A 27,961-nucleotide genomic window follows, 5' to 3' on the forward strand; every position below is an offset into this window, starting at 1 on the left:
CCTGCTCAGTTACAGTACTTCCAGTGAGTCTGCAAATACAGGAGAACCGTGCATCCTGTCTTTGCAACATTCATGACAATAGTGCAGAGCTTTGCAGACTCCATGCTTCTGGCAGAGACTGCAAAGCACCATATGGGTTTGTGGGTTTTTTAAAAAACAGTATGAAAATTATGGGCTATGGATGGTAATATTGGATGGAGAAAGTTGCATGCTGGGAACTGGACCCCAAGCTCCCAAAGAGACCTGGTCAATTCATTCCTAAATCACAAAACATTGCAAAAATGTCTCTGAAGGCATTCTATTGGATGATGGTGCATGGCACCCTGGGATACCTACCTGTGGTGCACCACACTTTGCATCAATGCAAGCAGCCAAGTATACACTTGCCCCAGCTAGACACAAATTAAGGTGGCTGTATGCCAATGTAACTTGTGTAGAGTTATGTCTCATTCTCCCCCTAGAACTGGAGCAAGTGGAGTTTTGCCTGGATAGGCACTGCCAGATTGTTCCCCCAGGAGCAGAAAATCATCTTGTTTCTTTGACAGTCTAGATTCGTGTCCCCCCCACCCCCGTTGCTTCTTTACTTGTTGTTTACTTGGCTGTTAAAACTGGCTCAAAGTTTCTATTCTTGCAGTGCTCTTTGGCTGTAACAAAATTGCAAATATTGCGCAAAAGTGTTCTCTCTACAGCTGTTCTTGTAAAAACTCCTGCAGCAACTGATTTCCCCCTCAGCTGCCCCTCTCTGCAGTGGATCAACTCTTATTTGTTTAAACTATGTATTCTTCACTTCCGCTCCATGTGATGTCTTGGGCTAAACATCTTAATCACCCCAGGCCAGCCTTTGCTGTCCAGTGTCAGTAGCAGTTCCTTCAACATGAGCATCAATTCAATTTTCCTAGCTTTTGCAGTGATCCCTCTGGGATTCTGCTGGCCAGCAGCTTTCCAAGAGGTAAGTCTGACCTCCAGAGAGAACAGATTGCAAGAATGTTATTTTCCCCTCTCTATGGAAATAGGACAATGTGCATTCAAACCAAAATGTATTAAGCCCCACTAATCAAAGAAAGTACAACCATCTCCTCTGGGTGATCATTCTGTACTAAAGACATCAACATTAAACGAATAATAGTTAAATTGCTGATGTGCGCAGGGTGGGTGGTGATGAATAAAGTTTTATTTCCATTTGTTTTTGCTTTGAAAATGTAAAGCTGCTATTTTTCTTTTTGCAGAAATTTCTCGAGGCGTTGGATCCAGAAGACATTTTCTCTTATTTTGGCACCAGTGCAGTCCTTGATGGTATGCAAGCCTTCTTCCTTCTGAATTTTGTAATGTGTCATGTTTGTAAATTTGTTTCTGATACTGTATATTTGATATCAGTAAGCACACACTTTTATTGATATTAGCCCTGATCTGACCTGCAAACACTTATGCTTGTGATTGACTTTACTCACGCGAGTAGTTTGGTTCAAGTGTGTAAGTGTTTGCAGAATTGGGTCTGTTATTTGGAAATCCAATCCAGTAATTCTTTTAGCTCTTTTCTGTTCCACTTCTCCTTCTGCACATTGTTATTATTTTAGTGCACAATTCATAGAACAAAAGATTCTAGATAACCCTGGAACAAATCCAGATCAACTGGGCACGAGAGTGTAGACTATAATGATGATTTTATGTAAGTGTTTTTTAATAAACATTTCAAGAAAATATAAATACTTTTAGATTGATCACAATTCAGGATTAAGGTACTGTTTAGATTTAGGCAAGATTCTCAGGGCTGGGACATTGTGTACTTATATGTTTGTCCAGTGCCTAGCAATAATAATTTTCACTTCTATAATGCTTTACATCTGATGAACTCAAAATACCTTACCTCTTTGTCAAGTAAATTGTTGTCTCCATATGCAGATAGGGAAATGGGGGCACAGAGAGGTTACAAGTCTTGACCAAGTTCACACAGCAAGTCAGTTTCAGTGCTAATAGGAGAACCTGGACCTCCTGATCACCAGTTCTATGCTGTAGCTGCAAGATGATGTATCGTCAGTTTCGGGTAGGGTGACCAGATGTCCCGATTTTATAGGGACAGCCCTGATATTTGGGGCTTTTTAAAATATGGGCTCCTATTACCCCCCACCCTCGTCCCGATTTTTCACACTTGCTATCTGGTCACCCTAGTTTTGAGGTTGATAAAAACACAGAGGACTGGGGTCAGTGACATAATTAAAGAGAAAAGGCTCTTTGGACAGACAGATAGTTATATTTATTTTCCCACGCATCATTATTGTTACTGTTAAGCATGTCTATAATCCAAGTAATTTCTGGTATTTCTTCCAGTACCGGAATTTGTTATTGTTCAGCCAGCTTGTCCCTGTGAAGAGGACCAAGTTGAACCAAAATCTTGTAAAGTTCAACGCTGCTCTCTCAGGGCCTGGGGAGAACTCTACGCCTTTGAATTCCTAGAGGACCACGTCTTTCTTTCCTCTTCCTTCGTGAGCGATCGAAAGCTGAACTCCTCCGTTAGTTTGCTAAAGCAATTCCCAGGCGCCTGCTTTGCCAGTGGACAAGTAATGTGCCCTCCAGGGGCTGAATGTAGAGTCACATACTGCGAAGGGCAGCTGGTGAGTATGCAGCATAGACTTTGAAATCAAAACGTCCGCTGCATTTACAACATTTACAACCACTAATGACCGAGGACCTTTTGCCATGTGCACTTGGTTAGTTGTCTCAGAGTGAAGACCCAAGTGCCTAGAAAGCAAAGTGTCAGATCAGAAATAAGAGGTTAGAGCGAAATTCATTCCTGTGCAGAGGACCAGTGCGAGGACTATGCGCTACATAAAAGTTCCACTTTGACCTTGATGGCATTGTGAAGAATGCTTGGGGTGGAAGTGGAACTTATGTGGTGCATTGGCTGGTGCTGGCCTTTCTGTCTAGGGATGAGTTTCTCCCTGAGCTTGGAATGGAAGAAAATGCCCTGCCCTCTCGAAAACATAAGGGGATCTACTTTTTATTTATTGATGATGAATTGATGGTGCTGAGTCCAAAGCCCAAAAATTTGGAGCTGGGTCCAAACTTCCTTCAAGGTCTCAGGGGGTTCAGATCAGTTTTACAGAAGTGAGGTTGAGCTGAGAAGTTCAAATCCCAATTTCCCCCAGAGTTTGAAGGGTTTCTGATCCAGTGCTGTGGCTTGGGACCATCTCTCCTTGCTAGAGAGCACTGGGAAGGCATTTCAGAGAGTCCAGAAAAGTCATTGTCATTGCTCTGAAGGGTTTGCAATTCAGTACATTGTATGGGATCAAAATTCTGCCACGAGAAAATTTAGAAACAGGCAAAGAAAGAAATAAGCCGCTCCCCTTAAACCTGCTCAAAGGGAGGAAGGTCTCAAAACACTTATTTTTGGTCATCCCAATGCTGCCTCACGGAGCCTCCAGTAGCTTCATTTTTCAGAGCTTTTGGTAACCTGGCAGTTTGGTGTTCATCCAAAACCTTCTGATAACGGGGGATCCCGATGATGTGTGAGGTACTCCATGGCAATAATAATAATTAGCATTGATTTAGTATCCTTTCCAATGAGGATCTGAAAGTGCTTTATAACATTAATGAACCAAGTGTCACACTGCCCTGAGGAAGGTAATTGAAACCCCGTTTTATAGATGAGAAAGCTGAGAGGATAATGGATCACCCAGAATTACACAGCAAGTTGGTGGTGGAGTCAGAAACAGACTATAAGAAATCTAACACCCAGTCCCCTGCTCTAACCATTAGATTACACTCCCTCCTAGATCCTAGTAGGATTCTACTGATCACAAACAAACAGGAAGCCTTTGGTTTTGCATCCTGATGTGCCAAACATGTTCAATTTTGCCTGGGTGCAGCACCTATTTGGGAAATCTTGGTGGTAAAGGGGAGAGCGGGAGGAAAGGTGGCCTGTGACTTTCTCTTGGTGGTGAATGCCTCTGGAATAACGTAGGGGTGGGATTTTGCTTTCTTTAGCAAGGGGCCATCATCGTGAACGAGGAAAAGATTCACATCAGGCCTGTGAGAAGCAAACACCTGAATGTGTTGGAAGACCCCAGCCTCCCCAGACCCCACATCATCTTCAGAGCGGCAGGGAGAGGGACAAGGATGATAGGAGGTATTGGATGTCTCGGGGTCACGAGAGGAACCACTGGCCCAATTCTGCCCTCTCTTTTTGCCTGCAGTCAGTGGGGTTGCATGAGTGACGGTGAGGGCAGGACTTATTGCCGTCACAACGTGTAAATGATGCTCTCATTGAGACCTGTGTAGTCCAGGAGCACTGCTTGTGCCTTGGAGAAGAGGCCGAGCTGCATTCTACCACTCTCCTGTCTGCTTTCACCATTGCTAAAACAACATATAGCCTCAGTAAGGACTCAGGAGTTATCTTGGTCAGATAGGCATGGCCTTGTCACTCACCAGTTACTGCCAACACAAGAGCAAAGAGATACGAACTTAGCTGAGGATGGCTCAGGACTCAGGGTATGTAGGTGAAATATCTTGTGCATGATAAATTACCAAGAGTGGCAGCAGCAGCTACTAGAAATCAGGGCAGACAAGAATTAGCTAAGTGTCTGGGGGAAGCAATGTATTGCTCATCAGTGTTCAATAGGCTGGGATGGACCCATGGGGCTTTCATGCCTTCTTCCATCCTAACCTCCCTTGTATTCCCTCACGTTGTTGTAGAAAGAAAGTCTTCTCCTCGTCTCTGGAAAAGAGCAGAGGGGAGCATCATGCACCTGGAGCTGCTGGTGGTAGTGGGCCCTGATGTTTATCAGTTCCACAAAGAGGACACCGAGAGGTACATCCTTACCAACCTGAACATCGTGAGTGACTTTCAATTTGATTTCAGTGCCACATTTCCTGAGCCTATGGTGGCTTGTGTTGGAAGGGACCTCTGGTGGGACATCTGGCTAAGCCCCTAGCCAAATGTTCTGGAAGGACCTCCACAGAAGTGAGTGGGAATGCCTCTCCCCTGGGTACGTAGAGAATACTGGACGAAGGTGCAAAGCAACTACTTCACCTGTTTTGCCTGGGCCATTGTACCCTCATGCAGGAAGCTGCAAGCAGAAAGGAGGCATTCGCAAATGCGGGGAGTGCAGCTTTAAAGCCTCAATTGGAAAATGTGTCCCTTAATTTCCTTAGTAGCTGTTTGGGTGCTGGCTCCAGCATTAGGAGTTTATCCTTCAGTGCCCATTGATTTCAGTGGGTGTTGGATTGGGCTGTATTTGAGTTGATCTATCATTTCACTGTGTGGGTTTTAACATTCCATTATTAATTTCTTCAGCACTGCCCACCTTGCTCCGGTCAGGAACGTACCACTGTGTTTTCATATGGATGGCAGGGGCTAGGGGACTTGGAGGGGTCTTGACATTCATTTTCACATCCTGTGAAATCCCTTGTTCTCTCTCTCCAGGAGGCTTTTAATCCTATTAGTTAAATCTAGTACACATTAGTGGACAGACTTTGTGGCTTCCACTGAGTTTAGTTCTCAGATGAATCCTGGTTCTGTTTGGAATGGGCAGATTTCATGCATCTGCCTGTTTCTTTCCCTGGTGATTTGCAGATTTTATAATTACCTGGTGTGTCACCTTGGCAGTGCATCCAGCTGGGATGGTGGAAGATCCTCAGTATGTGTAGGGAGGCCTCAGCGTCCGTGCAGGGCACAGACAGGAGTCACACCGGCATCTTCATTATGAAACTCCTTCTGGATCCTGTTTTTCCTTTTACAGGGTGCCGAGCTGCTGAGAGATGCCTCGCTGGGAGCTCAGCTCAGGGTTCACCTGATGAGAATGATGGTCCTGACAGAACCAGAGGTAGAAAATGGGGGTTTGTTCAAAGTCCTTAGAAGGGTCTGTCACAGGTGAGGCTGAGTGCAGCTCCCCCCAGAGGGCTAGCCAGCCTGTGACAGGGCCACTAAAGGGAAGGCATATGAAAATGTGCCTTCTCTTTAGGTGGGTATGAACATCACCACAAACATCACCTCCTCGCTGGTCAGTATCTGCGAGTGGAGCAAGAAGGTCAACCCTCAGAATGACTCAGATCCCCTGCACGCTGACCTTGTCCTGTATGTGACCAGGTAACAGAACTCCCCTGACTGAGGGGAAATTAGAGACGTGAGGTCAGGCTGGCAGGATCAGGCAAACCGCAGCAACTGCTGGACGTGCTCAGATGGGATGGGAGGAAAATGTGCAGCCTTTGGAGAGGGGCCCTACAATTCTCCTTCCGGGTGGCTTGCTGTGGTGTATAATGCCCTCATGCCAGTTGTTCCCCTGGTCTGGAGGAGGGAGGTATTCTGCATGTCCGCACCCACCAGCTCCCCGAGCACAGATGGGGCTGAAAGCTCAACAGTTCCACTTCCTCAGCCCAGTGTTAACAGGAATATCCCAGCCCAGCTGTGTTGGATTCAGCACAATTCCAGCGGAGACCTGCGTCCCCAGCAATGTTTGCATGATCATGGGAGGCTCATGGGAGGGCAGAAAAGTCGAGAAGAGGCAGAAACCCAGTGGTTGTTATAGAGAAATTCCCCAGCTACAGAGATTTCGTTTGACTCACACATTCGCTTGGCTCCCAGGCTCACATTATTCTCAACTGACTGTAGCTAATGACACCCGACAATCTCCCATTGAATGTAATGTCGTTGTTTAGTTCTTCTTCTCTGCAGCGAGGGGATTCTTGTATCTCTGTCTCCTGCAGACAGGGTTATATCCAATCAACACGTGCCGGGGAGGGTGGTACCTGAGCAGGTTCTAGGTACTCAGAGAAGCCTTCATTGAGCATCTCAGCCCCGGGGAGATGCACGTATCAAAGTGAAAGGGGGTGGTAAATACCTGGTGTGAGGTTGAGCTGGGAGAGGCTAAAGACATTTTCAATGGACAGTGTTCACAGCTTGGGTTTTTAATCCTAATCAATCTGCTCTCCCGTTTTCCCCCCACCTGTCTCACCCTTCCTTGAGGTTTGACCTGGAGTTACCCGATGGAAACAAGCAGCTGCGCGGAGTCACCCAGCTGGGGGGAGCCTGCTCCTCCTCCTGGAGCTGCATTATCACCGAGGACACTGGCTTCGACTTGGGAGTCACCATAGCCCATGAGATCGGGCACAGGTCAGAGGGCAAGACCCAGAGAGTCGCGAAGTGTCAGCCCTTTCACTCAGAGAAAATCGGCCCCTGTTTGCAAGCTGAGTTCAGAGAGCGAGCAAGTCACCTCGGGCGGTGCTGGTTCAGGACCATCCTTAGGATTTATGAGGCCCTATATGGTTTTATTAAACTGGTGCCCCTATGCCCGACTTGGGGCACAGCCAGCACCACCAGCTGTGGACCCCCAGAAGACACCCCCCATTGCTGACACACACCAAGCTTTGTACGTAGCAGACACTGCGTCAGCCCAGGCTCACAGCCCAGGGTGGGAGGACTAGGCAGCAAAGGATACCGAGCCCCCCAGCCTGCCTCATGGCGACGGAGAGTCACAGTTCCCTGCAGAGAGCCCCATGCCCTCTCCCTCATGCAGAATGCGCCGCATCGGTGCAAAATTTTCGTGTGCCCTACGCAGCCAGATATGCTGCGTATGCCTACGGACAGCCCTGCTCAGGTTGCTTGAAACCCAACTCCGGAGAGAAGGAATGGGAACGAGGGGCCCAATTCTGCAAGGTTCTGAGCTCCCTTAACTCCCATCGTCTTCACTGGGAGCTGAGGGCACTCATCACCTCAGGAGATACTCAACACTCTGCACAGGGTCCTCTGTCCTCGGCTCAGTGTGTGTCACTAGCTGGATTCCAGCCCCTTAGAGGCCACAGGTCACCTTTGCTAATCGATGTGGTGGGGTCTCGGTCCAGAGAATGGTGGTGACTCCCGGTGTCATGGCGGTACGTAGTGACGAGAACATTGTGCAGTGAGTTACCTGTGGGTGGGGTGAGGAATAACGAAGGGAAGACCGGTGGTGTAGAAAAACACAAAACAGAAGCTGAGATTTATAATCCCTGCTCCAAATTCTTGGCTGGTGTAAATTTGTGCAGCTCTGGTGACATCAGCAGGCCTGTGCTCATTTATGCCAGTGGTGAATTTGGCCCGTTGTTTTGCCTGAGCCACGTCATTCACATTCAAACGTTTCCATCAGCCTCAGGTATAATGGAGCCTCTTCATCACCCTTTCCCCAGTCCTTCGTCCCTCTGAGCCTCTTAGCCTGTGTAAACTCTTCAGCACAGAGACCATCTTTTCCTAGGTGTATGGACAGTGCCAGGCACAAGGGGGTCCTGATCCTGACTGGGCCTAGAGGCACTAATGTAATGTCAATAGTATCCAGTAAGCATTAGTGTTCTTCAAGAGAAAGCGCGGTGTTCTGTGGGGAAAGGGAGGGAGATGGAATGAGAACAAAACGCAGTGGAAACTTCAATATTAATTAATGCTTTGCACTTCCCTCCCGTTGCATCTCTTCACATTGGCCTGAGAGCACTTTATAAATGATGAATTACGCCTCGTACCGCTGCCACGTAGCAGGGAAATACTATTGACCCCCTTTTACAAATGGAGAAACTATGGCACAGAGAACGGGAGTGACTTAGCCAAGATCACTCACGTGCTCCCGGAATAGAACTCAGGAGTGGTGACTCCCAGCCGGGGTTGAAACTGTGCTAGGTTCCTACAGTTTAACACCAGGAGATCAGCTGGATAATATCAGTAATTCCCCCCCCCCTCCGATCTCTTGCGGCAGTTTTGGACTCCAACACGATGGCGAAGGAAACCGGTGCAATGGGAGGGGCAACGTCATGGGCCCCGAAGGCAGCCGCAACAGCGTGGACCTGGTCTGGTCGGAGTGCAGCAGAGAGCAGTTCCTTGCCTTTCTCAGGTAGAAGGAACCAGCTGTTCTCCGTGCTCATCTGCATGTCTGCGCTGGGGGGAGGAGAAAGGCAAGGAACAAGGTGGGGGACTCGTGGAGAGTGAGGCGCTGTAACGCCTCGGGGGGTTGTTGATTTTTGGAGTGAACGAGTGGTGAAGAGAGCAGACCTCTCTGAGCCTAGGACAATGCTCATGTTTCCTGGGACACCGGTAATGAACTCCCAGACTGAAGGCCTTGCGCCTGTGTTAGCGTATGTGCATGTCCTTGCTGTCTGTGTGCAGGAAAGCAATGTCTCTTGTGGTTTTCCCAGGACAGGCCAAGCAAGCTGCTTGAATGATCTGCCAGACCTGGAAGGCAGCATCCCCGGGTGGAAGCCTGGCTTATATTATGGCGCAGACGAGCAGTGTAAAATAGCCTTTGGGAGCGCAGCCATGGCCTGCACCTTTGCCAGGAATGACATTGTAGGTACAACATTTTCCACCGGCTCGTGCTTCTGGCTGGTAACGGCCACCCCTGAAGTCCTGCAGCTGGGATGGGCGTGGTGGCACAGCGGCGGGGTGGGCTGGCAATGAGAGGAGCTCTCCCTCTTCCCTCTCTTGTTCTACTCCATCTCTTTGCTCTCCGGATCCCCTTTGGCCCCTCCCTTGTACAAGACTGTGTGGCTCCCTGCTGTTCGCAGGCCAATCGCAGCATTGTTAATGCGTCTCTTTAACAAGGAAACACTAATCCGGCTGCAAACCTCAGCTGCCATGACCGACCCGCGTCCTGTGCCATAACGATTGGCAGTGCCAGTCACGGAAGCACCTACAATGCCTGCCACGTGCAGCATGGGCCTCATCTCTTTCCACTCGAAATGGAGACGCTCAGGAAATTGCCTAAGCCCTTGGGATTTGAAGGGAGAGAGCAGGTGCTGGCTTCCTGCTAGAAGGAAGCGGGTGGGTGGGTGTGGGTAAGACATGCTTGTCTTGCTGCTGCTCCCTGGTATCCTGTGAGCGCTGAGCACACACAGAGCCATGGCCCGGCCTATGGAGGCCATCTACCATGGTCTGCAGTCTTCTGGCTGGGAGGCGTGGGGGTCCTATGTTGGTGAGATAGGGGCGGCAGCTCAGGTTGAGTGACTGGCACAGCAGCCTCGGGCACACACTGAGCAGCCTGGCTTCCCTGCCCTCCCAGGACATGTGCAGAGTTCTCTCTTGCCACACCCATCGGGCTGACCAGACCAGCTGCACCCGCCTTCTTGTTCCCCTTCTGGATGGGACGGAGTGTGGGATCAATAAGGTAAAGAGTCTTCAGGTGCTGCGAAGATTGGAGGTGGGAGTGGGTGGCTGCCAGGCACATGATGGGGCAGTGGGTGACTGTAGGGCACACTGGATGTTTGGATGGCAGAGTGGGTGGCTACAGGGCATAGTGGATGGCTGGTACAATGGGATGAATGAGCTTTCCTATGTAGAGAGCTAAGTCTGAAGAGTGATGGAGAATCCACCACCACCCTTGGTAAATTGCTCCAAGGGTTAATTAACCTCATTGTTAAAAGTTTGCACCTTATTTCCCATCTGAATTTCTCTGGTGTCACTTTCCAGACGTTGGACCGGGTTATCCCTTTGTCTGCTGGACTGAGGAACCCGTTATCAAATAAACTATCGGCCTAGGATGTTTTCACTGTTTGTCCCCCACGGGAGGTAGAGCTGGAGGAGAAGATGCCTCGCTCAGCTCCTCCCCTCGCGATTTGGGGTCCAATTTCCTTCCCCTCCCCTCCTGTGCCAGACAGGGGAGCGACTGAGGCACGAGATACAGTACCCTTCCAGTTGCATTTCTCCCAGCCGAAGGGGCAGAGCCCCCCCAGCTCCCTGCAGTATTAGCTGGGGCACGCTGTTGCTGATCCCTGTGGTGTTCTGGGTTGCAGTGGTGCTCCAAGGGACGCTGCAGCTCCCTGGAAGAGCTGAACCCTGGGGCAGTGGTGCATGGGCAGTGGTCCAGCTGGAGCCCCCTCACTGCTTGTTCCCGCAGCTGTGGAGGAGGAGTTGTAACGAGAAGACGACTCTGTAATAACCCCAGGTAAAGACTTTCCTCTTTCCCGGAAGCGCCGTTGGAGGTGCTCGCAGGGTCCTCCAGCTGTTTGCAGGCCCAAAGTGTCCACGCTTCCACTTAACATGTTCGAGTCCATTTAAACGTGGGCTGGCATCCTGCGCTGTACCCAGCTTAGGACGTGCTGCATGTTTTGCCAGTGTAACAAGTTCCTTGTCTCTCTATTGACCATGTGTATCATTCTCAGGTCTTGTTGCCTTTCCACTGCCCAGGTGTGTCATTGTCCAGATGAGTCTTTTCAGTGCCTCGATCCCTGTGTTGCTCCATTCTTCTTCTTAGCACATGCGCAGCGTGCCCCAGGTGGCACATGACCAGGATTCATCACTGAATTTGGTCTGTTGGTTGGGTCATTAGCTTCCCCGGCTTGGGAGTGCGACGTGAACGCTGATCCACGCCCCCCGTCGCTCCACTGATTGGCTGCATCACTGACCCATGTACTTGTCGTTTCATTAGCTGGCTCAGTGTGGCTGTCCACGAGCCAGATCTTGGTGCTGCAGCTAGGCACTCCCGGATCCTGTGTATTTGGATGAATAGGATCCTCTGTCACCTCACTGTGGGGCAGCTCTTCCAGCCTCTCGCCTGGCTGCCTGCGGACCCACATGTCTGTTGTTTTCAGGCCGGCTTTCGGGGGTCAGGAGTGCAGGGGAGCAGGCGTTCAGGCTGAGATGTGCAATACGCAGGTAGGCTGCCTTCTCTCGCTCCGCAGGCGTCACACACATGGCCAAGCAACGCACTGTCAGTTTATACGCCATTTTTAACCCTCTAAGAACTGTACCATCCAGGGCCACAGCTTTCAGAGCTGAAACAATTGATTTCCCTGAGAAGGAAACCAAGCATTGGTCATGGAGTCTCCATCTGTGTGACAAGACAGGTATTTGTTCCACTGTCACTGAGGCCAATTACTGACTAACAACTGACTAGCCCCATCAATGTGGAATAAAAGATCTTATCTGGGACCCCTGACAGAGCTGGCCAGGCACTCGGAGGGAGGGGTAATTCCCAGCTCTAGCATGGAAGTGGCCATGAAAGTGTGAGCGACAGCAAGTGTTAGCCACTGACCTAGGGTCACTGAGTACTGACCTAGGGTCTTGGACGGGATTGTACTTGGGCAGTCGGCCTGTCCCATTGCCTGTGTCATCATGGCAACACGGCAGCTTTTAGCATGATAGCTCAATCAAACTGAAGCTCAGTCGAGCTGAAGATTTACCCCTCTAGCTGCAGTGTACATACCCCGAGTCCTGTCAGTGCAGGGCTGTGCTCAACAGGGGCCATGCTTGTATTGTTCACATTTGCCCCAGACATTTATTTTGGATAAGTAGGAAAGATAACATCATCTGCAAACCATCTGTCTCCCATTCCTAGCCCATCTCCTCCTCCCCAACTTCTCCTGCAACTTCACTTCAATGGGCTAGTCTTCTTCATTTGCTGTTTTTCTATTTGTCGGCTGCTGCTTTTCACCCCAGAGGTGGCTGCACTTAGGTAGTGGGTGAAGTGGTTCCTGGGATTCTGCTCTTATTCCATTTCACTTTCCTTGCATAATACTCTCCCTCTTCCATAGGCCTGTTTGACTTCCCAGTTGGCGTTCATGGCTGAACAGTGCGCAGCGACAAATGTAAAGCCGCTGTATCTCATTCCAAAAGTCCCGTCTTTTTATAAGTGGACGTTGGCTGCTGGTTATGCCAAAGGTAAAGAGAGAGAGAGAGAAAGCGCAGTTCCTTTGGGAAAGAGAACCCCCAGTGTGCCATTGACTCTCTTGTGCCTTTTTGCTTGAGTAACTCTGCCTTTCTCACCGTGTCTGTCACCCCAGGGGATACCCTGTGCAAACACATGTGCAAGGCAGAGGAGAAGAATTTCATGGTGAGCCGTGGAGTCAGTTTCACAGATGGAACCAGGTGTGAGCAGAGCAACTACAGAGCTGAAGCGGCTTTCAATCTGTGCGTGATGGGCAGCTGCAGGGTAAGGATTTTCCTCCCCGCAAGCGGATGGTGGATCCAGGCCAAGCTTCAGGCATAGGCTCTAAATGGTCTCAAAGGAGCCACCTCCTTGAGGAACAAGCAAACTGCGACCCAAACTTTTGAGGCTAGCTCTTCTATAAGACCAGGATTTGTTAGGGTTGTTTGGACTTTTGGATTAACTAACTGAGTATCCCGCTTGTGCTTTCAATACCAACCCTGATTATACAGTATAGTACATGTGTGTGTAATTCCTTCCTGACCAGTGCAGCAATCAGCTTATACCCTGATGCACGAGACTGAAATACCCTTGTTATCAATTCACCTCGCATAGCTATATATGTTGTTAAGGTAAGTGGGCAGACCTAGACAGACCTAACTCTCCTCCAGGAGAGGTTTGCTTGGAGTCATACAGTGGGGTTAGTGGCAAAATGAGGAATAGAATTTAAGAATCCTGACTCTAAAAGCCATGCTGTAACCACCATCTGCGCTTGCTTCTTCTGCCCATGTGTGTCTGTGCTCACTGGGGTAGCTTAAAGAATGTAACCCAGGAAATGCCACTTTGATCACTTCCCCTTCTTCCCAGAATAAGCCGGTCTTGTGGCTCTACCCTTTGCTCAGGTGTTCGGCTGTGACGGCAGGATGGACTCTGGGATGGTGATGGACTCCTGCAAGGTGTGCGGGGGAGACAACGCCACATGCACCAGAGTGAGCGGCTCTTACACAGAAGGAAAAGCCAAAGGTCTGCAAGCCTCAGCTCCGCTCTCCACATCAGGGTCTAGCTCGGTTGCCGGATGCCCCCAAAGCAGATGCCAAGCTCTGTGCTGTCCCTATGCAGCTTCTTGGATGTGGTTTTGCTTGTTTCGGTTTTGTGTGGAATATACTGGTGGAGGCTGTCAGAGATGGAGACTGATGAGATTAATGCTCGTGATTCCCTGCTGAGCCGTTTGCAATGTGGCTTCCCTTGTTGCCACAAGCAGGGATCCTGAACTCTGGCCTTGGGGGGAGAGCTCGGCTTAGCTAAGTTCTGTAAAACAGGGGGGCTGCCTGAGCAGTAAAATGTTGATCTGTCTGAGCTCGCCTCTGCCATCACCCTCACATAGACTTCTCTGGAGGGTATTTTTAAAAATTGAAAGTGAGCGGAGGGCTTTGGTAGCCAGAGTGGAGGACGCTGAGGCCATGTTCCCAGGTCTGCCACTGATTCAGTTAAGCTCTCTTGGCTCTATTCTTCCCAGGGGTGACTCTGAAGTCAGTGGAGTGATACCGGGGGGAATTTAGTTCTCTGTGCCTCCGCCTGTCCTTCTGCAGCATAGCGATATAATACCTACCATGCAGGGGAGTTTAGAGGGTTAATTACTGTCTGTAAAGTGCTTTGAAATCCTCGGAAGGTGCACTGTGAGGGCAAGGACTGTAATTACAAATCCCCCCACTCTTTACAGAAGGTGCAGAACTGAATGTGACTGCGTCTTCTCTGTGTTCGTTTCCCAGAGTATGTTACGTTTCTAGCCCTGCCTCGCAATACCACCCTCGTCTACGTTACTAATCGCAAACCGCTCTTCACACATTTGGGTGAGTATAATGGGAAGGCTACCGGGCCGGTTTGGTTCCTGTGCCCCCAAACATGCAGATGGTCTTGAGAAAAGGCAGCCGAGGTGAAGGGTCCTGGTGGTGCAATCTCATCACTTGTGGGGTACTCTCTGTAGAAGAGTGGGGGAAGCTCCATTGCTTGGGATGTTTAAAATAGACTGGAGAGGTCACTAGTGGATGCACAGAAGGAAGCCATTGTCTCTAGTTGATTCTGTGAAACATAATACCTCTCTGCCCTGACTACCACTGTTGCTTCTCTAGCTGTGAAGGTCCAAGGTCGGTATGTGGTGGCCGGGAAGGAGAGAATCTCCTTGAACACCACCTATCCGTCGGTAATAGAGGACAACCAGATCAAATACAGGGTGTTTCTCACTGAGGACAACCTGCCAAGCCTGGAGGAAGTCCATGTCGATGGGCCAACCCAAGAGGACATTGAGATACAGGTAGCTCGATAGGGCTGGAAAGGGGATAGCCAGAACTGGCTTTGGGCTGCATGGCTCAGGGCTAAGACCTGCAAGGCAGAGTCTGGCGGTGGTTGAGGCTTTGCTGATTCCCCCACAGCAGCAGAAATTGAGCTCCATGCTGGTGATGGTCTCCTTGTCCTTGGAAATGGTTGAGCACATGTTCCTTGTGGGTTTTCTGTAGACGTAGGAGAAGGCTGGATGGGGGAAGAAAGGAGAAAACAGCGGAATCCTGGCAGCAAATCTCCCTTGTGATGCAAGAGGTCGGTTCCCTTTCCAGGAACAAACCTGGTGGAATTACAAGGCTGTTTCTCTAATTAAGCAATTCCCATCATTCGTTACTGAGGTTCGTGCTCCAGTGGCAGACACACATGTGCCGAGGCAAAGCCACTCAGAAGAGGGATGTCCCTATCAGAACGTGAATTCAGATTTGGGTTTTGGTTTTTATGGCAGACTTAATCTGAGTTTGAATGATTGGAAGTGATAAATAGACCCAGTGTTAACTTGAAATGTTTACAAAGAGCATTGGCTTCATAGTGTCTATTCAGTGCCCAGTGGATGGGTGTTCACAGCGTAAGTCCTCCCACTACAGCTTGCTCTACTTGGCTGTCCCAGCAGAGGCAAGAGGGCTGAACTGGCCACAGGAACTCTACTGCCATCAGAGGCAGACCCTCTGAGTTGGGGGCGGGTGCTGGTGGGGAGCAGCAGCGGGAGAAAAGATTGTCCCTGCCTGTGCTGTAACACACAGAGGTGGTCACACTCCAGGGCTTTTGACCCAGCACCTTTCACGAGCACTACAGTAGAATGAGAAGTGATAATCAAGGATAATGAAGAGGCTGCAGACACTATTGGTTTCAGTTAATTTATAAATTGTGGAATTAAACAGGGAACAGTCAAAGATGTGGGAAAGAATTTAATACAGATGATGCTATTTTGTCTGTAAGGGACTTCTGAGTAGGGCAGCAAGAGTTGATTGCCTGTACCATATAAAAAGGAAGTGTCGCAATTGGACCAGAGACTGTACTTGTGGCTAATCAGAAACCAGCACTGCCATGATTCTTTCTATTAGTGGTAGCTGATTGGTTGAGAAGTTCTTTTAAGGCCTTATGTCCTAACTCTGAACCATTTTTAGAATGCTGAGTTCAGAAACTTTTATTAGGGAATACTAATAAACTCTCCAGCATGCGGACTGGCTGACAGAAATTCCATTGGCATGGGTACAACCAGGTGTTTGTTAGAGGTGAGTATGAAAAGAGGCCCCGGCTATTGGAGTGTTTGGAATCCACATCCAGATCTTGCACCCAGGTTCCATCTTTGCTCTCCATGTACTCAGACACATTCCTCTGACTTGATCTGCGTACACACCACCATGCTGACCTGGGTTAAGCTCTAGATTTCTACGCTCTTCTCCTTCCCAGGTTTATAGGAAGTATAGGAAAGAATATGGAGATGTCACCAACCCAGACATCACTTTCAGCTACTTTATACCAAAGGAGAAACAGACACATGTGTGGATTCCTCAGTTCGGGACCTGCTCGGTGAGCTGTGGGGAAGGTGAGGCTGATGTGAGAACCAATGGTTAACTGGGGGAAGCTGCTCAGGCTTGTCGGTTGACAGGCTGCTATCCACCTAAGTCTTCAAACCTTCTGGACTCATTTTGCATATTGAAAGAAATACGCTGGTTATCGCTTTCATACATTTCATTAAAACTTATTAAACAAACTAAAATTTTAAAAAGTGGCCAGATCTAAGATGTTATTACTAATATTAACTTAAACTAAGAATGTAGCAGTACAGCTATCAAATCATGATCGAATCAACCAGCTAGACTCAACAATGAATTGGAATTAAATCCTCAAATTAATACTCAATATAACCAACCCTTATAAACTCCAAAGAGGATTCTAAGAAGGTGGCTGTGCATTTGGTTATAAACCCCAGCTAAAGAATTTGGTCAAAGTCCATCAAGTCTATGATTTAGAGCTAGTGAAGTGTCTTAATACTGAAACCAAATTATTCCTTAATGTCTGATCTAAAGCTGGATGAATTTTTTTGCACAAAACTTTTTTTCTTTCTGTTTTGGAACCGGGCTAACAGTTGAACAGCTTCTCTTTTAGAACCTTCCTCTTGATCGTGAAAAAGTTACTTTAAAATCTTTCAAGATGAAACTCATGTAAGAAATAGAGTTTCTAAAGTGTATATAAGGGCTGAATTCCCATATTTGTTCTTTCTCTGACACATTTGGGGATTCACTTCTGTCTTATTGGACAAAGGGAACTCATAGTTTCTTTCTTTAAGAGCAAAGACCAGCCCATAAATCAGCCTAGAATTTCCTTTCCTTTTTTCAGCTGGGGGACTCAGCAATAGCGGTTCTAATATTTTACTGAACTTTTGTTCCCAGGGGTGCTACAGGTCGATCACTCCTGCTTTGACCAGACCAGGAATGAAATAACAGATGATCAGCTGTGCTTGGAGACTCCACAGCCCCCTTCCAGGCAGGAGCCCTGTGCCATGGCACCATGCCCACAAGGGTGAGTATTCCTGAACAGCCTTTTCCACCACTAAGCTAAAGTCTCTTATCACTAGAGATGGGCATAGCTGGCTCTTGTCCTTTCACAGCTGGGTGGTGGGGGACTTCGGCCCCTGCAGTGCCACATGTGGGGGTGGAGTGATGGAGCGTCTGGTTCGCTGTGTGAAGAAAGAAGGGGGCTTGATCCTGACTCTTCCTGATTCCAAATGCACGGATTCTCCCAAACCTGCCTCCACCAAGGCATGCAGCACTGAGCCATGTCCCATAAGGTAATTCAGAGGCCCTTGAATGTGTGTGTGTGGGGGGAATAAATCATTGACTCTTTCTCCCCTTGTTTTGTGTGACAGTCCCGTGGTCAGGGTGGGTTATTGCATATTCATCATTCCTGAGAGCACTTTGTTCCTGCCTGGGCCACGTAACCATTTCTGTTACTATGCCTGTCACAGTGCGTCCTGCGGGGGCAACGCTCCTCAAGCTGAGAGTGTGGGGACTCAGCCATGAGGGGATGTTTGCCCTTCCTTTCCAATCACAGAGACCAAGTGTTCTCCCCAGCAGCACGGCTCTTAATTGGGAGAAGGTCTAAGTGTTGTCTAGGCAGGAGTAGGGGACTGGGAGCCAGAACACCTGTGTTCTTGAATCAGCTCAGCCACTACTTGCTGTGCTACTTCTTGAACATATCGCCTCACCCCTCTGTGACTCAGTTTCCCCCATGTGAAATGGGAGTAGTAATCTCTACCTCCTGAAGGTGGTGTGAGGGTCAGCTGATTCATAGTGCTAATTAAAGTGCTTGGAGATCCTTGAGTGGTGCTATTATTTCCTATGTAGATGGAAGGAATCTGAGCCGGGCAAATGCTCTGCCATCTGTGGGGTTGGAGTCACCCAGCAGAACGTGACCTGTGTCCAGATTCTTGATGGACTGGAGACCACAGTAGACGACAGCCTGTGCCCGGCGGAAGAGAAACCTCTCGCTTTTGTGCCATGTGTGGTTAACATATGTCCTCTGGGCTGGAACACAGTGAGTACCCTGGCCTGGCTAATGGGGAACCTCATGCACTGGCCCGTGGGGGATCCAGGCTGGGAAGGACCATTTTACTGCTGGAGGTTGAGAGGGTGTTATGCACACAGAACAGCTTGTTAGTCCAGAGTCCCATGTAGTCACTTTAGGAAGCCTTGCTCACCTTAGATAATGCTGCCGGGTTCATCAGGCTTTGTGAGGGGGGATTTAATTCTGGGAGGGGCCGGCTAACCCCCGTTGGACATCATCCCACCCGCTACCCTTCCCACGCAGCCATATTGCTCCCAGCAAAGCAGAGGCGGAAATGCTTTAGTGTATGTCACAGAGAGTGTCCCCTCATGAAATCACCTCCAGTAAAGAAACCCGCGGTGCCATCTGTCAGAGGGAGCCTGGCATTCGCAAACGGGCTGCAGAAGGAAACTAGAAGCTGGAGGGGGAGTTGATTGACTCTGGGGATTGTTAATGGGGTGCAGAGACTGTCCCCTGCAGGTCACTGGTTCTAAGCCAGCCTGGGTGAGGCATGACTAAAAGTTATGACTATCTAAGGTAGGTCAGCGATCAGAGACAATGTGTGTCCACGTCAGAGACCCACCCCCACAGTGGGAACCAAGAGGTGCCCATGTAGGCAGTCTCAGCCAAGGGACCAGAGACTTACTGGCTATGAAGTCTGGAGGGGCTCTCCCCACACGGCTCAGCCTTATTGGTGGGACCCTGTGAGGGAAATGTCCCTTGAGCCTGTGAGGGAAATGTCCCGTGCTGCTACCACTATGTGGGATAAATACAGGGTTTGGCCTCCAGGGCTGTCGGGCGCCTTTCGCCAGCACTAAAATCTACAGGCCAGTGTCCCACTAAAATAGTTAAAAGGAAAATGCTCAAATCTGTCTCTCTTCAGTCTCAGAGGGAGATTCTTGTGGGGTCTTAGACGCACAGCTTGCATCACTGAAGGGGAGTCCTGGGGGTCCAGCTTTCGTCACTGAGGGGGAGTCCTGGGGGTCCGGCCCTGCACACCACTTTGGAATCTGCCCCTGCTCCAGTGGAAGTGTGGGGAACTGTCTGTGAGAGAGATCACAGGTGCTGTGGGCATGGTCGAGAGCCCTCTGACACGAATGAAAAGACTCCCTTGATTCCCCTGAGCTTGGCTCAGGCCCTGGGCGAGCAGCAGCTGCCAGTCCCTTGTCTTTTGCTGCTCTGTTGGAAGCAGGACAGTTCGCCCTCTCGGGAAGAGCTGGTGCCATTTGGGAGTATCCAGAAGGGAAATCGCTCGGTGCATGTCTGGAGCCCTCTCGTTGGCGAATGCACTGTGACCTGTGGCGGAGGTGAGATGCTTGTGACACTGCACAGAAATATTCTTTGTTCTGGGGATGAGCTTGACAGCCTCGTGCATTCGTGCAATTAACCTTTCACCACTGAGGAGTGGGGTGCACATGTGGCTGTGGTCACAAGTACACAGAGTCTGGAAGAGTTAGGGGCTCGGGGCTTGGAGCACGGATGCAGAGCCTTCCCCGGTAACGTTCCTGGTTTGAATCCAGAGTAGGCTGGCACTAATAGAAGGTTCCGGGAGTGTAGGCAGAGCTTGCTTGATCTATAAACAGCACTGAACTCCAGCGCGAGGCTGCTGCTCTCATAAATGATCTTGTTTCAACAGCCGCATCCATGCCATGCTATCAGACTGTCTCCCCTTCCCCTCTAGGTGTGGCCCAGCTTCGTTATGTGTGTGTGGCTTTCGAGACCAAGGAAGAAACCCAAGAGAAACATTGCAACCAAGTGCCAAAGCCAGCGAGCAGGCTGGAAAGCTGCAATCCCAGGCTGTGCCCTCCAAGTTACGAGACAGGTCTCTTTTCACTGTCAGCCCCCAGTGATGGGGTCAGCTGTTTCCCACAGGGGAAGTGTTGTGTGGGTCCTGGTACAGATGTTCTCTTCATTCTTGTCCCCCCTAGTTGGGAGGTGAAGGAGCTGGCTGCATGCCCAGTGAGCTGTGGAGGAGGGAGAATACCACTGTCTCTTCGCTGTGTACGACAAGAAGGAAATACAACCCGTCCTCTTCCTCATTCCAAATGTGGTAGGATGCCCCGGCCAGACAGCACCAAGGAGTGCGGCACTGATCCGTGCCCAGCAAGGTAACTGCTAGCTGCTTTAGGGCCTGGGTATAACTGAATGAAGCCCTTGCGTGCTTATCTGCCATGGGAAATCTTAGCCCAGTACCCCTGATACCTCACTACCTGGGAGCGGGGAGGACTCCCGCTGTAACAAATCTGGGGTTGTAAAAGTGGACGCCACAGTTACCACCTAAATTGTGCTTAGACATTCCAGTACCCCAGGCATCTACTATGTGAACTAAAGGACAATCAGCTGTAGTCTTATAGGGCTGATAGCCTCTGCAGGCAAATCTCCCAAATAAGCCCATTAAGAAAAGCTTTGGATCTAGTTCTTTGGAGGTTGGACCCAAAATCCACCTTAGTTCACTGATGGCCGGGGCCTGGCTGGCTGAGGGGTGGAGTCACTCATTGATGGCTGCGTTGTTCCCAGGTGGCATTACAAAATGGACTCGTGCAGCGTAAGCTGTGGAGGAGGTGTGCTGCGCAGGGTGCTGTACTGTGCGAGGGAGGCTGGGGACAAGGTAGAAGAGATTGTAGCGGATGCACAGTGTCATGGTTTGCCTCGCCCAGACGAGCAGGAGCTGTGTAATCTGGAGCCGTGCCCTCCAAGGTCATTATAATCGCACTCACCAAGACCGCGTGTGCCTGGGGGGAGAGGCTGTGTCTTTAAAAGTGCCATGGACTCAACCTAGTGTGGTCGGGGAGCCAGGTTACAGAGGGGACCTCTGGATTGTCACTCTCCAGAAGCTGGAGACAAAGTGCTTTTGTGTTCTAGAGAAAGGGTGAAGGGTGCTCACTCCCCAGTCACTTCTGACCCCGTAACTTCAGGACAGAGATGCATGGCAGGGTGGTAGCAGAAGCATGTTCAGCACAGGCTGGCTAGGAGGGTGTGTGGCTTCTAGTATCTGTCTTTGTTTTTGATGTTGCAGGAGGCTGTTTACTGGGCTGAAATAACACAAGAGTTGGTCTGTTCAGGATATGTCAGTTCCAGGGGGGTGGAAATATCACGAGATGACCAGATCTTGACTCATTTCAGCCCATACATGTCTCCCTGCGGGGCAGGGGAAAGGGCTTGTGATGCACATACTGTGAACACCCATGCAAATATTGAGCTCATGGGGTTTCGGCAAAACCCGAAGATGCTGCTCTGCAGCTTTCAGGGGACCCACTTCCACCCTAGCCCCAGATATTCTAACCTGGCCACAGGGACTGACTGTTCCAGGTATGGATTGGCGCCACGGTAAGCTGGGATGACCCCAGGCTGCAGTGTGCATGTGGCTCAGGAAGGGAGTCGATGGATGACTGGGAAAGTGGGAAGATGAGGAAGTCTCAGGGTGAGCATGTTAGCAGGGGCTGGTGGGAGGAGGGGCATCAGTCCTCACTGAATTTTCTCCTTCCCCTTGGATCAGATGGAAAGTAACAGCGACTGGTTCGTGTTCCTCTTCTTGTGGGCTCGGCGTAGCCCCGCAATTGATCACCTGTGTCCAGCTCCACCAAGGCCTAGAGACCAAGCTGGAAGAGAGTTTGTGTCCGGAGGCAGAGAAACCTCTCTCCAGCATCCCCTGTATCATCAGAATGTGCTCCTACGAATGGGGTTTCAGCGAATGGACAGAGGTATCTGCTACCCTTCTAACGCAGCCCTAGGTGCAGGAGCCGTGCAGCCCTCTGGCTTCATAGCAAATGCCAGGAGAAATAAATCCTCTTTCACACACTGCATGGTGTTAGCATCCATCAAAATACCAAACTGTTCCTAGGGATGTCATCCATCTTTCCTTCCTCTCTCCCTCACCGAGCAGGGTATCTGTGCAGCCCCCAGGTTGCTCGCCTTCTGGTCTTTGCTGCTGTTTAAAAATGGCCCTTGCATGTTTTGGGGCAATGTGCTCCATGCAAGTCTTTTCTGAACATTGGTCAAACCCTTCCCCTGTCAGACACCCACCTAATCACTATTGTGCACGAGTATCGATACATCTGTGGGTCTCAGGGTCCTTCGGTAAGGTGGCTCAGCACTATAATCTCCATTTCACAACTGGGGAAACTCAAGGACGTAGAGGTTAAATGTGTTGGCCAATATCAGTGGGACAGACTATAACCCAGGTCTCCCTGCTCCCTGATGTGTACTTTAGCCATTGAACCTCCTTCCCCCTGCATAGAAACCTGACTCTGGTTTTATAAAGGCCTCTGGATTTCTTCCGCTGCAGTGCTCAGCGTCGTGTGGGAACGGCATTCAGATGCGGCAGGATTTCTGCCTCAATCCGAAAACCCACGAGCACGTGAACCCCGTCTTCTGCATGCGCTCCCCCAAGCCCATCACGGTGCGTGGCTGCTCTGCTGACCCCTGTCCTGAACAGCCTGCGGTGGATGGGTCCTCAGGATCAGAACACCAGATACCAACCTCAGCTATGAACACGACAACGACAGCAGCCACCATTTATCCTGAGAGGCCAGAATACAAAGCCCTGGATCGTCTTCCAACCAGGGTGCTGGCTCCTGCACCCAAACGCCCTGAGGAGCTTTCAGCGGGGGAGGAGGACACTGATGAAGCGTACAGTTAGGTGGTGATTCCCTAGGGTGATGTCCTTAGCCAGTACTCCAGCCAGGGGTCTGAGTGTCCTCCCGCACTCAGGCAGTGCTCTGGCAGGGAGCAGGGGAGCACTCCAGCGGGAAATTTGTCTGGGTCAAGACTTCAGATTCCAGGCACATGATCATTGAAAATCAAATGAAATTCATTGCCGAGCTTAATTCTGGCCCACAGCAAGCTCAGATCCAGGGCAGCTCCCTCCCAGCTCAGGAGGGTGAAAGCCCCAAGTGGGAACAGCATATTGGTGTGGCTAGTGGTTCTGGTGACGGGCAAGTTCTGCTCAGAGTTCACCTGTTCTGCTTTGCTCTGAAGAGCATCTCGCTAGGAGCTGCGTGGAACAGTCATAGCACAAGCCAGAAGCCCCCGGTACGCACCTTGATTCAGGTTTGCTGCAGACTGAAAAATCGGAGCGGATTCACTGAAAGTCTTGCTGTGGGTCACGCCTTCCAGGCGCCATGGGCTACCCATCAGAAGGGAGTTACGAGCACCAGCTCTCTTCCCAGGGCCTCCTGCATTCTTTGAACTGCAAGCACCTCAGGGCAACAAACTGTCTTACTGTGTGTCTTGTACAGAGGTCAAGCGCACTGTTGGCACGTGTTTAGGCACAGTGATCGCAGTCTCTGCTCCAAGGAGCTTGCAGACAGTACGGTGCACGTGCCACGATGTATAGGGAGTGGTGTCAGTGGGGTACGTTCCTCCTGCTGCACTGACTCATCCGCGGCGTCTGTGCTTTTGGTTTTATTGCGCAGGTGTCTGTGGGAGGCTCTTCCTCAACTCCACCGGGGTCATCAACATGACCGGCCTGCAGGTCAGTGACTGCACGGTTTCCATCGGACGCCCCTTGGGGGAAGTGGTAACGGTCCAGGTGCTGGAGAGCTCGCTAAACTGCAGTGCAGGTACGTTCCAGAGCCAGCAGAGCTCATCCCTGGCAGGGGACTCGCAGAACCCTGCGCCTGCCTCTTCCTTGTTACACGTTTGCTGGGAGTCCTGCTCGTCCATTGTTGGGAACAGGCACCAGGGTGTTCTCAATAGAGGGTCTCCAGCTGTGGACCAGCCCAAGCGCGTTCGCCCCTGAAATGCTACGCAAGGTTTATCTTTGCCAGGTGGGACTAAACTAAGGCATCGCCTTTTCTTTCCCGATTTTTTTCTGATTTCTTCCTTGACTGGTGATAGGTACGTGCATGGTGGGGCAGGGTGGGAGTGAAAATTACTGCCCATTTTGGTCTGTTATAAAGTGATGCTTTTCATGTGCGATGGGCCCAGATGCTGCAACGATGGGGTCTGTGCAGGCTAATAAAGTAAATCAAATCACTTTCATGGCTGATATGGACGAGCTAAGGGCTAGATGTAAGAAATATGGGTTGGAATTCCGTGGTCCGTCTGACACAGGAAGTCAGACCAGATGATCGTAACAGCCCCTTTCGGCCTAAAAACCAAGGACGTACGCGCGTTCTGAGATTCTCATGATATAAGTGTAAGTTCCCCCAGGGGCTTCTCATTGAATCACAGGTCTTATGCTCCCCAGCGCAGTTCATTTACTGCCTGGAACCAGAACGCATCAAATATTCTGTCATTACAGATGACTACCTACTGGGAAATACTATAAAACAGTTTTTCAAAATAAAGCACACAGATATATAGAAATGTTTAAGTCCAACCCAATAGCTCTTATGTAGAACAGTCTTACATACTTTACAAGCAGTGCCTTAGACAGTGAATTATTAGGGTTGGCAATGAGTCATTTACTGACTAAACCGCTGCTTCTGATTTTAAGATTTCTTCTCCTGATCAAGAATCCTCCCATCCCTAAATCTCTCCTGAATTGATCTCTTCGTTCTTGTTTATCTTGCCTTACACAGATTAGAAAATGTTCAGAGCAGAGACCACGTCATATTTATATTTGTAAAGCCCTGGATAACTTGTGGTGCTACTTAAATGTTTTTAACTATCTTAATAAAGTGCGTTGTGTATTAGTGTTAATGTAGAAATGACTGCAGGGCCACGATGGAGCACAGGCCTTGGTGACAGTGACTCCAGCTTTGAGATGAGACATGAAATCAAGGTCCTGGCCACTGGTGGTCATTAAAGAGTTCAGAGCCCCTTTTTAGCAAGGTATTAGCGACAGCCTCCTTGCCAGATTCCAGTGTGCACAATTATAAGCTTGCTTCTTAAAATATCCTTGTGGTTTCATTTAGATACCTGACTCTTCTTCACTTCTTTTCTTGAACTGTTACATGGCGCTGTTGTGTGCTGTTAAACAGCTGCTGTGTTCCATGCCAGAGGTGCTGCATTTCACTGATGGGTGAAGTGATCATTGCGTTAGTCTCTCAAGCAATTTCTTAGATCTGTAAAGTATACGCCTGTCGTATCCGACTGTGCCGTCACGACAGCGTGTGTGTTCTGACGTAGGTGTATAGTTTAATAATCCAGGAGGCGCAAGATTTCAAACAGATGTCACATGGGAAGGTGCAGGCTCCTGCTGAGGACTTGGCATGATGCTTGGTCCTTTTTCCAGTCAGTTTTTTGCATCTGTCTTCCTCAAAGGGTTTCCACCTTTGCTATCCATTCACGTCTGTCCTTGGCTGTGTCTTCAAAGTTATCACCATTTATGCCACAGAGAGTGAGACTCTGCTTAAGGGAAGCGTTTTCATTGACCACCCTTCGTGCAATCCTTGCCTTGACGCTGGTCGTTTTTGCTCTTTCACAGATGTTAATCTTTGAGACTTTCTCTGTAAAGTACTTTGCGGTAAAAGGGTCCTTTATCACTATTGAATTTTATTTCAGGGGAGATCGTGCTGTTTTCTGAACGGATGATGTGGCGGACAGGCTGTAAGAAGCTGACAGTGTCATCCATAAACTCCAGGACCAACACATTGATGGTGAGGCAGCGCCTCCTGCTGCCAGGGAATGGTGTTGTTCTTCAGTACAACAGCAAAACAGCCGCAAAAAAATATTACCAAGGTACTTTGTTGAACTCGTCACTGTGGCTTTCGGGCAGGGGCAGGGAAAGCAAGGCCCACTGAGTTTCACTGTGTAGTTCATGGCTGCCCATGGAGACCAAAGGGCCCAGAATATTGAATGTTGGGTACAGTCGTCTCCATTGGCTGTCCTTCTATATTGAAGCTGAGTCCCTGAAAGATGCTTGCACATGCTTTGAGATCCCCTTCTGGAGTGCATCAGGGAACTTTCTGGGCATGCTTTATTTTGTATGGACGTACTAAACACAGTGTTCCAAATTGCTTTCTCTCCTACCTGCTTCCCCATCTCAGACTGTGATGTGCAGCTGTTTGGTCCCTGGGGTGAAATAGTGAATCCCGGACAGTTGCCGGACCCAAAACGACAAGTGGCATGTCGGACCTTTATCAACGTGGCTCCACGGTATCGCATAGCCATCCATGCCCTCTACATGGACCTGGGGACTCAAAACAACCAAACACACTCCAATTACATCTCGGTGAGACATCAGCCTGGGGTGGGGCACCTCTAGCTCACGCTTTTCCCCTCGCAGGCCCTGAGAAATTTGCTTCTACATTCGAGCTTCAAAGCACATTGGAAATCATATAGAGTCAATTCTGATCTCAGTTATACCAGTGTAATGTGATGCACTTCTCTGAGGCATAGCACAAACAATGCTCTTGCTTGAAAGAGGCAGTCTGCTATGTGATTGTGATTCATTCCTTTCTTTGTTCAGATACGTGATGTGAATGCCATGAAGACAACAGTGTTTCGTGGGAAACAGCTGTTCTTCTGGGAATCGACGGGGAGCCAGGTTGAAATTGAATTTAATGAAGGCATTACAGAGGATCGTGTCAGTTTCCGAGCAGAGTACTGGGTCAGAAAGCCCAGATAAATGGAAACAAGGGACTCCTCAGCCAGGGAAGCAGTGGATCAATTAGAGTCAGGACTCCCAGCTCTGCCACTGATTCATCGTTTGACCTTGGGCAAGTCATTTAACCTCTCCGCCTCAGTTCTGGAACAGCCCTGTCTACTTCACAGGGCTGTTCAGTTAATATTTGTAAAGCACGTGGAGATGCTCAAGTGAAAGGCATTATATAGACGTCAAATATTACGATTCTCTTAAAAATTTTTTCCTGTCTCTCCCAACTAGTACTGAGACGACTTGCCGGTCTGAAAGGAATGACTGAGAGACTGAGGTGCAAGTGATGACTGTGATCTAATGTCACCTTGTTAGCAGGGTCTCGTCTGCTCACAGTGCCTAGGCCTCCACCGATGAAGATGTAGATTAGAACAGTTAGTGAAAGTCAGCAGCTTAACCCTGTAGCATTTTTCCTTTTGGCCAATGATACGAATGTGTGTCGCGGATGGATAAACCATTCAGAATTGATGGACCTGATGCTCCTTTACACTCTGGCAGTGTACAAGGACCGTAACATTTATACCCACTTTACTGTCAGGATGGTGGAAAAGGGGCCTTATGCATAAATAAGAATTGGGCACTACATGTCCACCAGCAATAATAGTATTTCCCAATATTTAGGTAGAGAACTCGTCCTGCTAATAACGAACTCGGTGCCACAATATACTCTAGTCGACTGTGCGTTGTGTGCAGAAATACTTCCTTTTGTTTGCTTTAAACCTGCTGCCTGTTCATTTTGTTTTGTGACCCCTAGTTCTTGTGTTATGAGAAGGAGTAAACAACACTCCCTTATTTACTTTCTCCACACCAGCCATGGTTTTATAGACCTCTATCATATCCCCCCTTAGTCATGTCTTTTCCAAACTGAAAAGTCCCAGGCTTATTAACCTCTCCACATATGGAGAGTCAGGCCTCAAATGTCAAGGTATTGGCTTAAAAATCATGA

General features: G+C 49.4%; 1 protein-coding gene across 1 annotated transcript; it reads left to right on the top strand.

The window, feature by feature from the left end:
- Positions 1 to 557: 557 nt before the first annotated feature.
- ADAMTS13 (ADAM metallopeptidase with thrombospondin type 1 motif 13) lies at positions 558 to 27,778 on the top strand. Its single transcript, XM_030536019.1, has 32 exons — positions 558 to 949; positions 1,227 to 1,293; positions 2,326 to 2,609; positions 3,982 to 4,123; positions 4,690 to 4,829; positions 5,736 to 5,819; positions 5,958 to 6,082; positions 6,959 to 7,105; positions 8,709 to 8,843; positions 9,145 to 9,295; positions 10,008 to 10,112; positions 10,738 to 10,889; positions 11,536 to 11,599; positions 12,478 to 12,604; positions 12,727 to 12,875; positions 13,493 to 13,613; positions 14,360 to 14,440; positions 14,720 to 14,901; positions 16,338 to 16,473; positions 17,321 to 17,450; positions 17,539 to 17,718; positions 18,275 to 18,464; positions 19,666 to 19,780; positions 20,155 to 20,284; positions 20,402 to 20,581; positions 20,991 to 21,170; positions 21,970 to 22,174; positions 22,759 to 23,107; positions 23,888 to 24,034; positions 25,923 to 26,099; positions 26,408 to 26,592; positions 26,830 to 27,778. Exons 1-32 carry the CDS (start codon positions 875 to 877, stop codon positions 26,986 to 26,988), a joined length of 4,794 nt encoding a protein of 1,597 aa, XP_030391879.1. The 5' UTR covers positions 558 to 874; the 3' UTR covers positions 26,989 to 27,778.
- The last annotated feature ends 183 nt before the right edge of the window (positions 27,779 to 27,961 follow it).

The sequence above is a fragment of the Gopherus evgoodei genome, chromosome 16 (assembly GCF_007399415.2).
Source record: "Gopherus evgoodei ecotype Sinaloan lineage chromosome 16, rGopEvg1_v1.p, whole genome shotgun sequence".
In the NCBI taxonomy this organism is placed as follows: domain Eukaryota; kingdom Metazoa; phylum Chordata; order Testudines; family Testudinidae; genus Gopherus; species Gopherus evgoodei.

Coding starts and splice junctions, on each gene's coding strand:
- ADAMTS13 (XM_030536019.1), top strand. CDS start 875: ATGAGCATCAATTCAATTTTCCTAGCTTTTGCAGTGATCCCTCTGGGA. Junction 16,474..17,320: donor CTCGGTGAGCTGTGGGGAAG/GTGAGGCTGATG, acceptor TTTTGTTCCCAG/GGGTGCTACAGGTCGATCAC. Junction 22,175..22,758: donor GTTTCAGCGAATGGACAGAG/GTATCTGCTACC, acceptor CTTCCGCTGCAG/TGCTCAGCGTCGTGTGGGAA.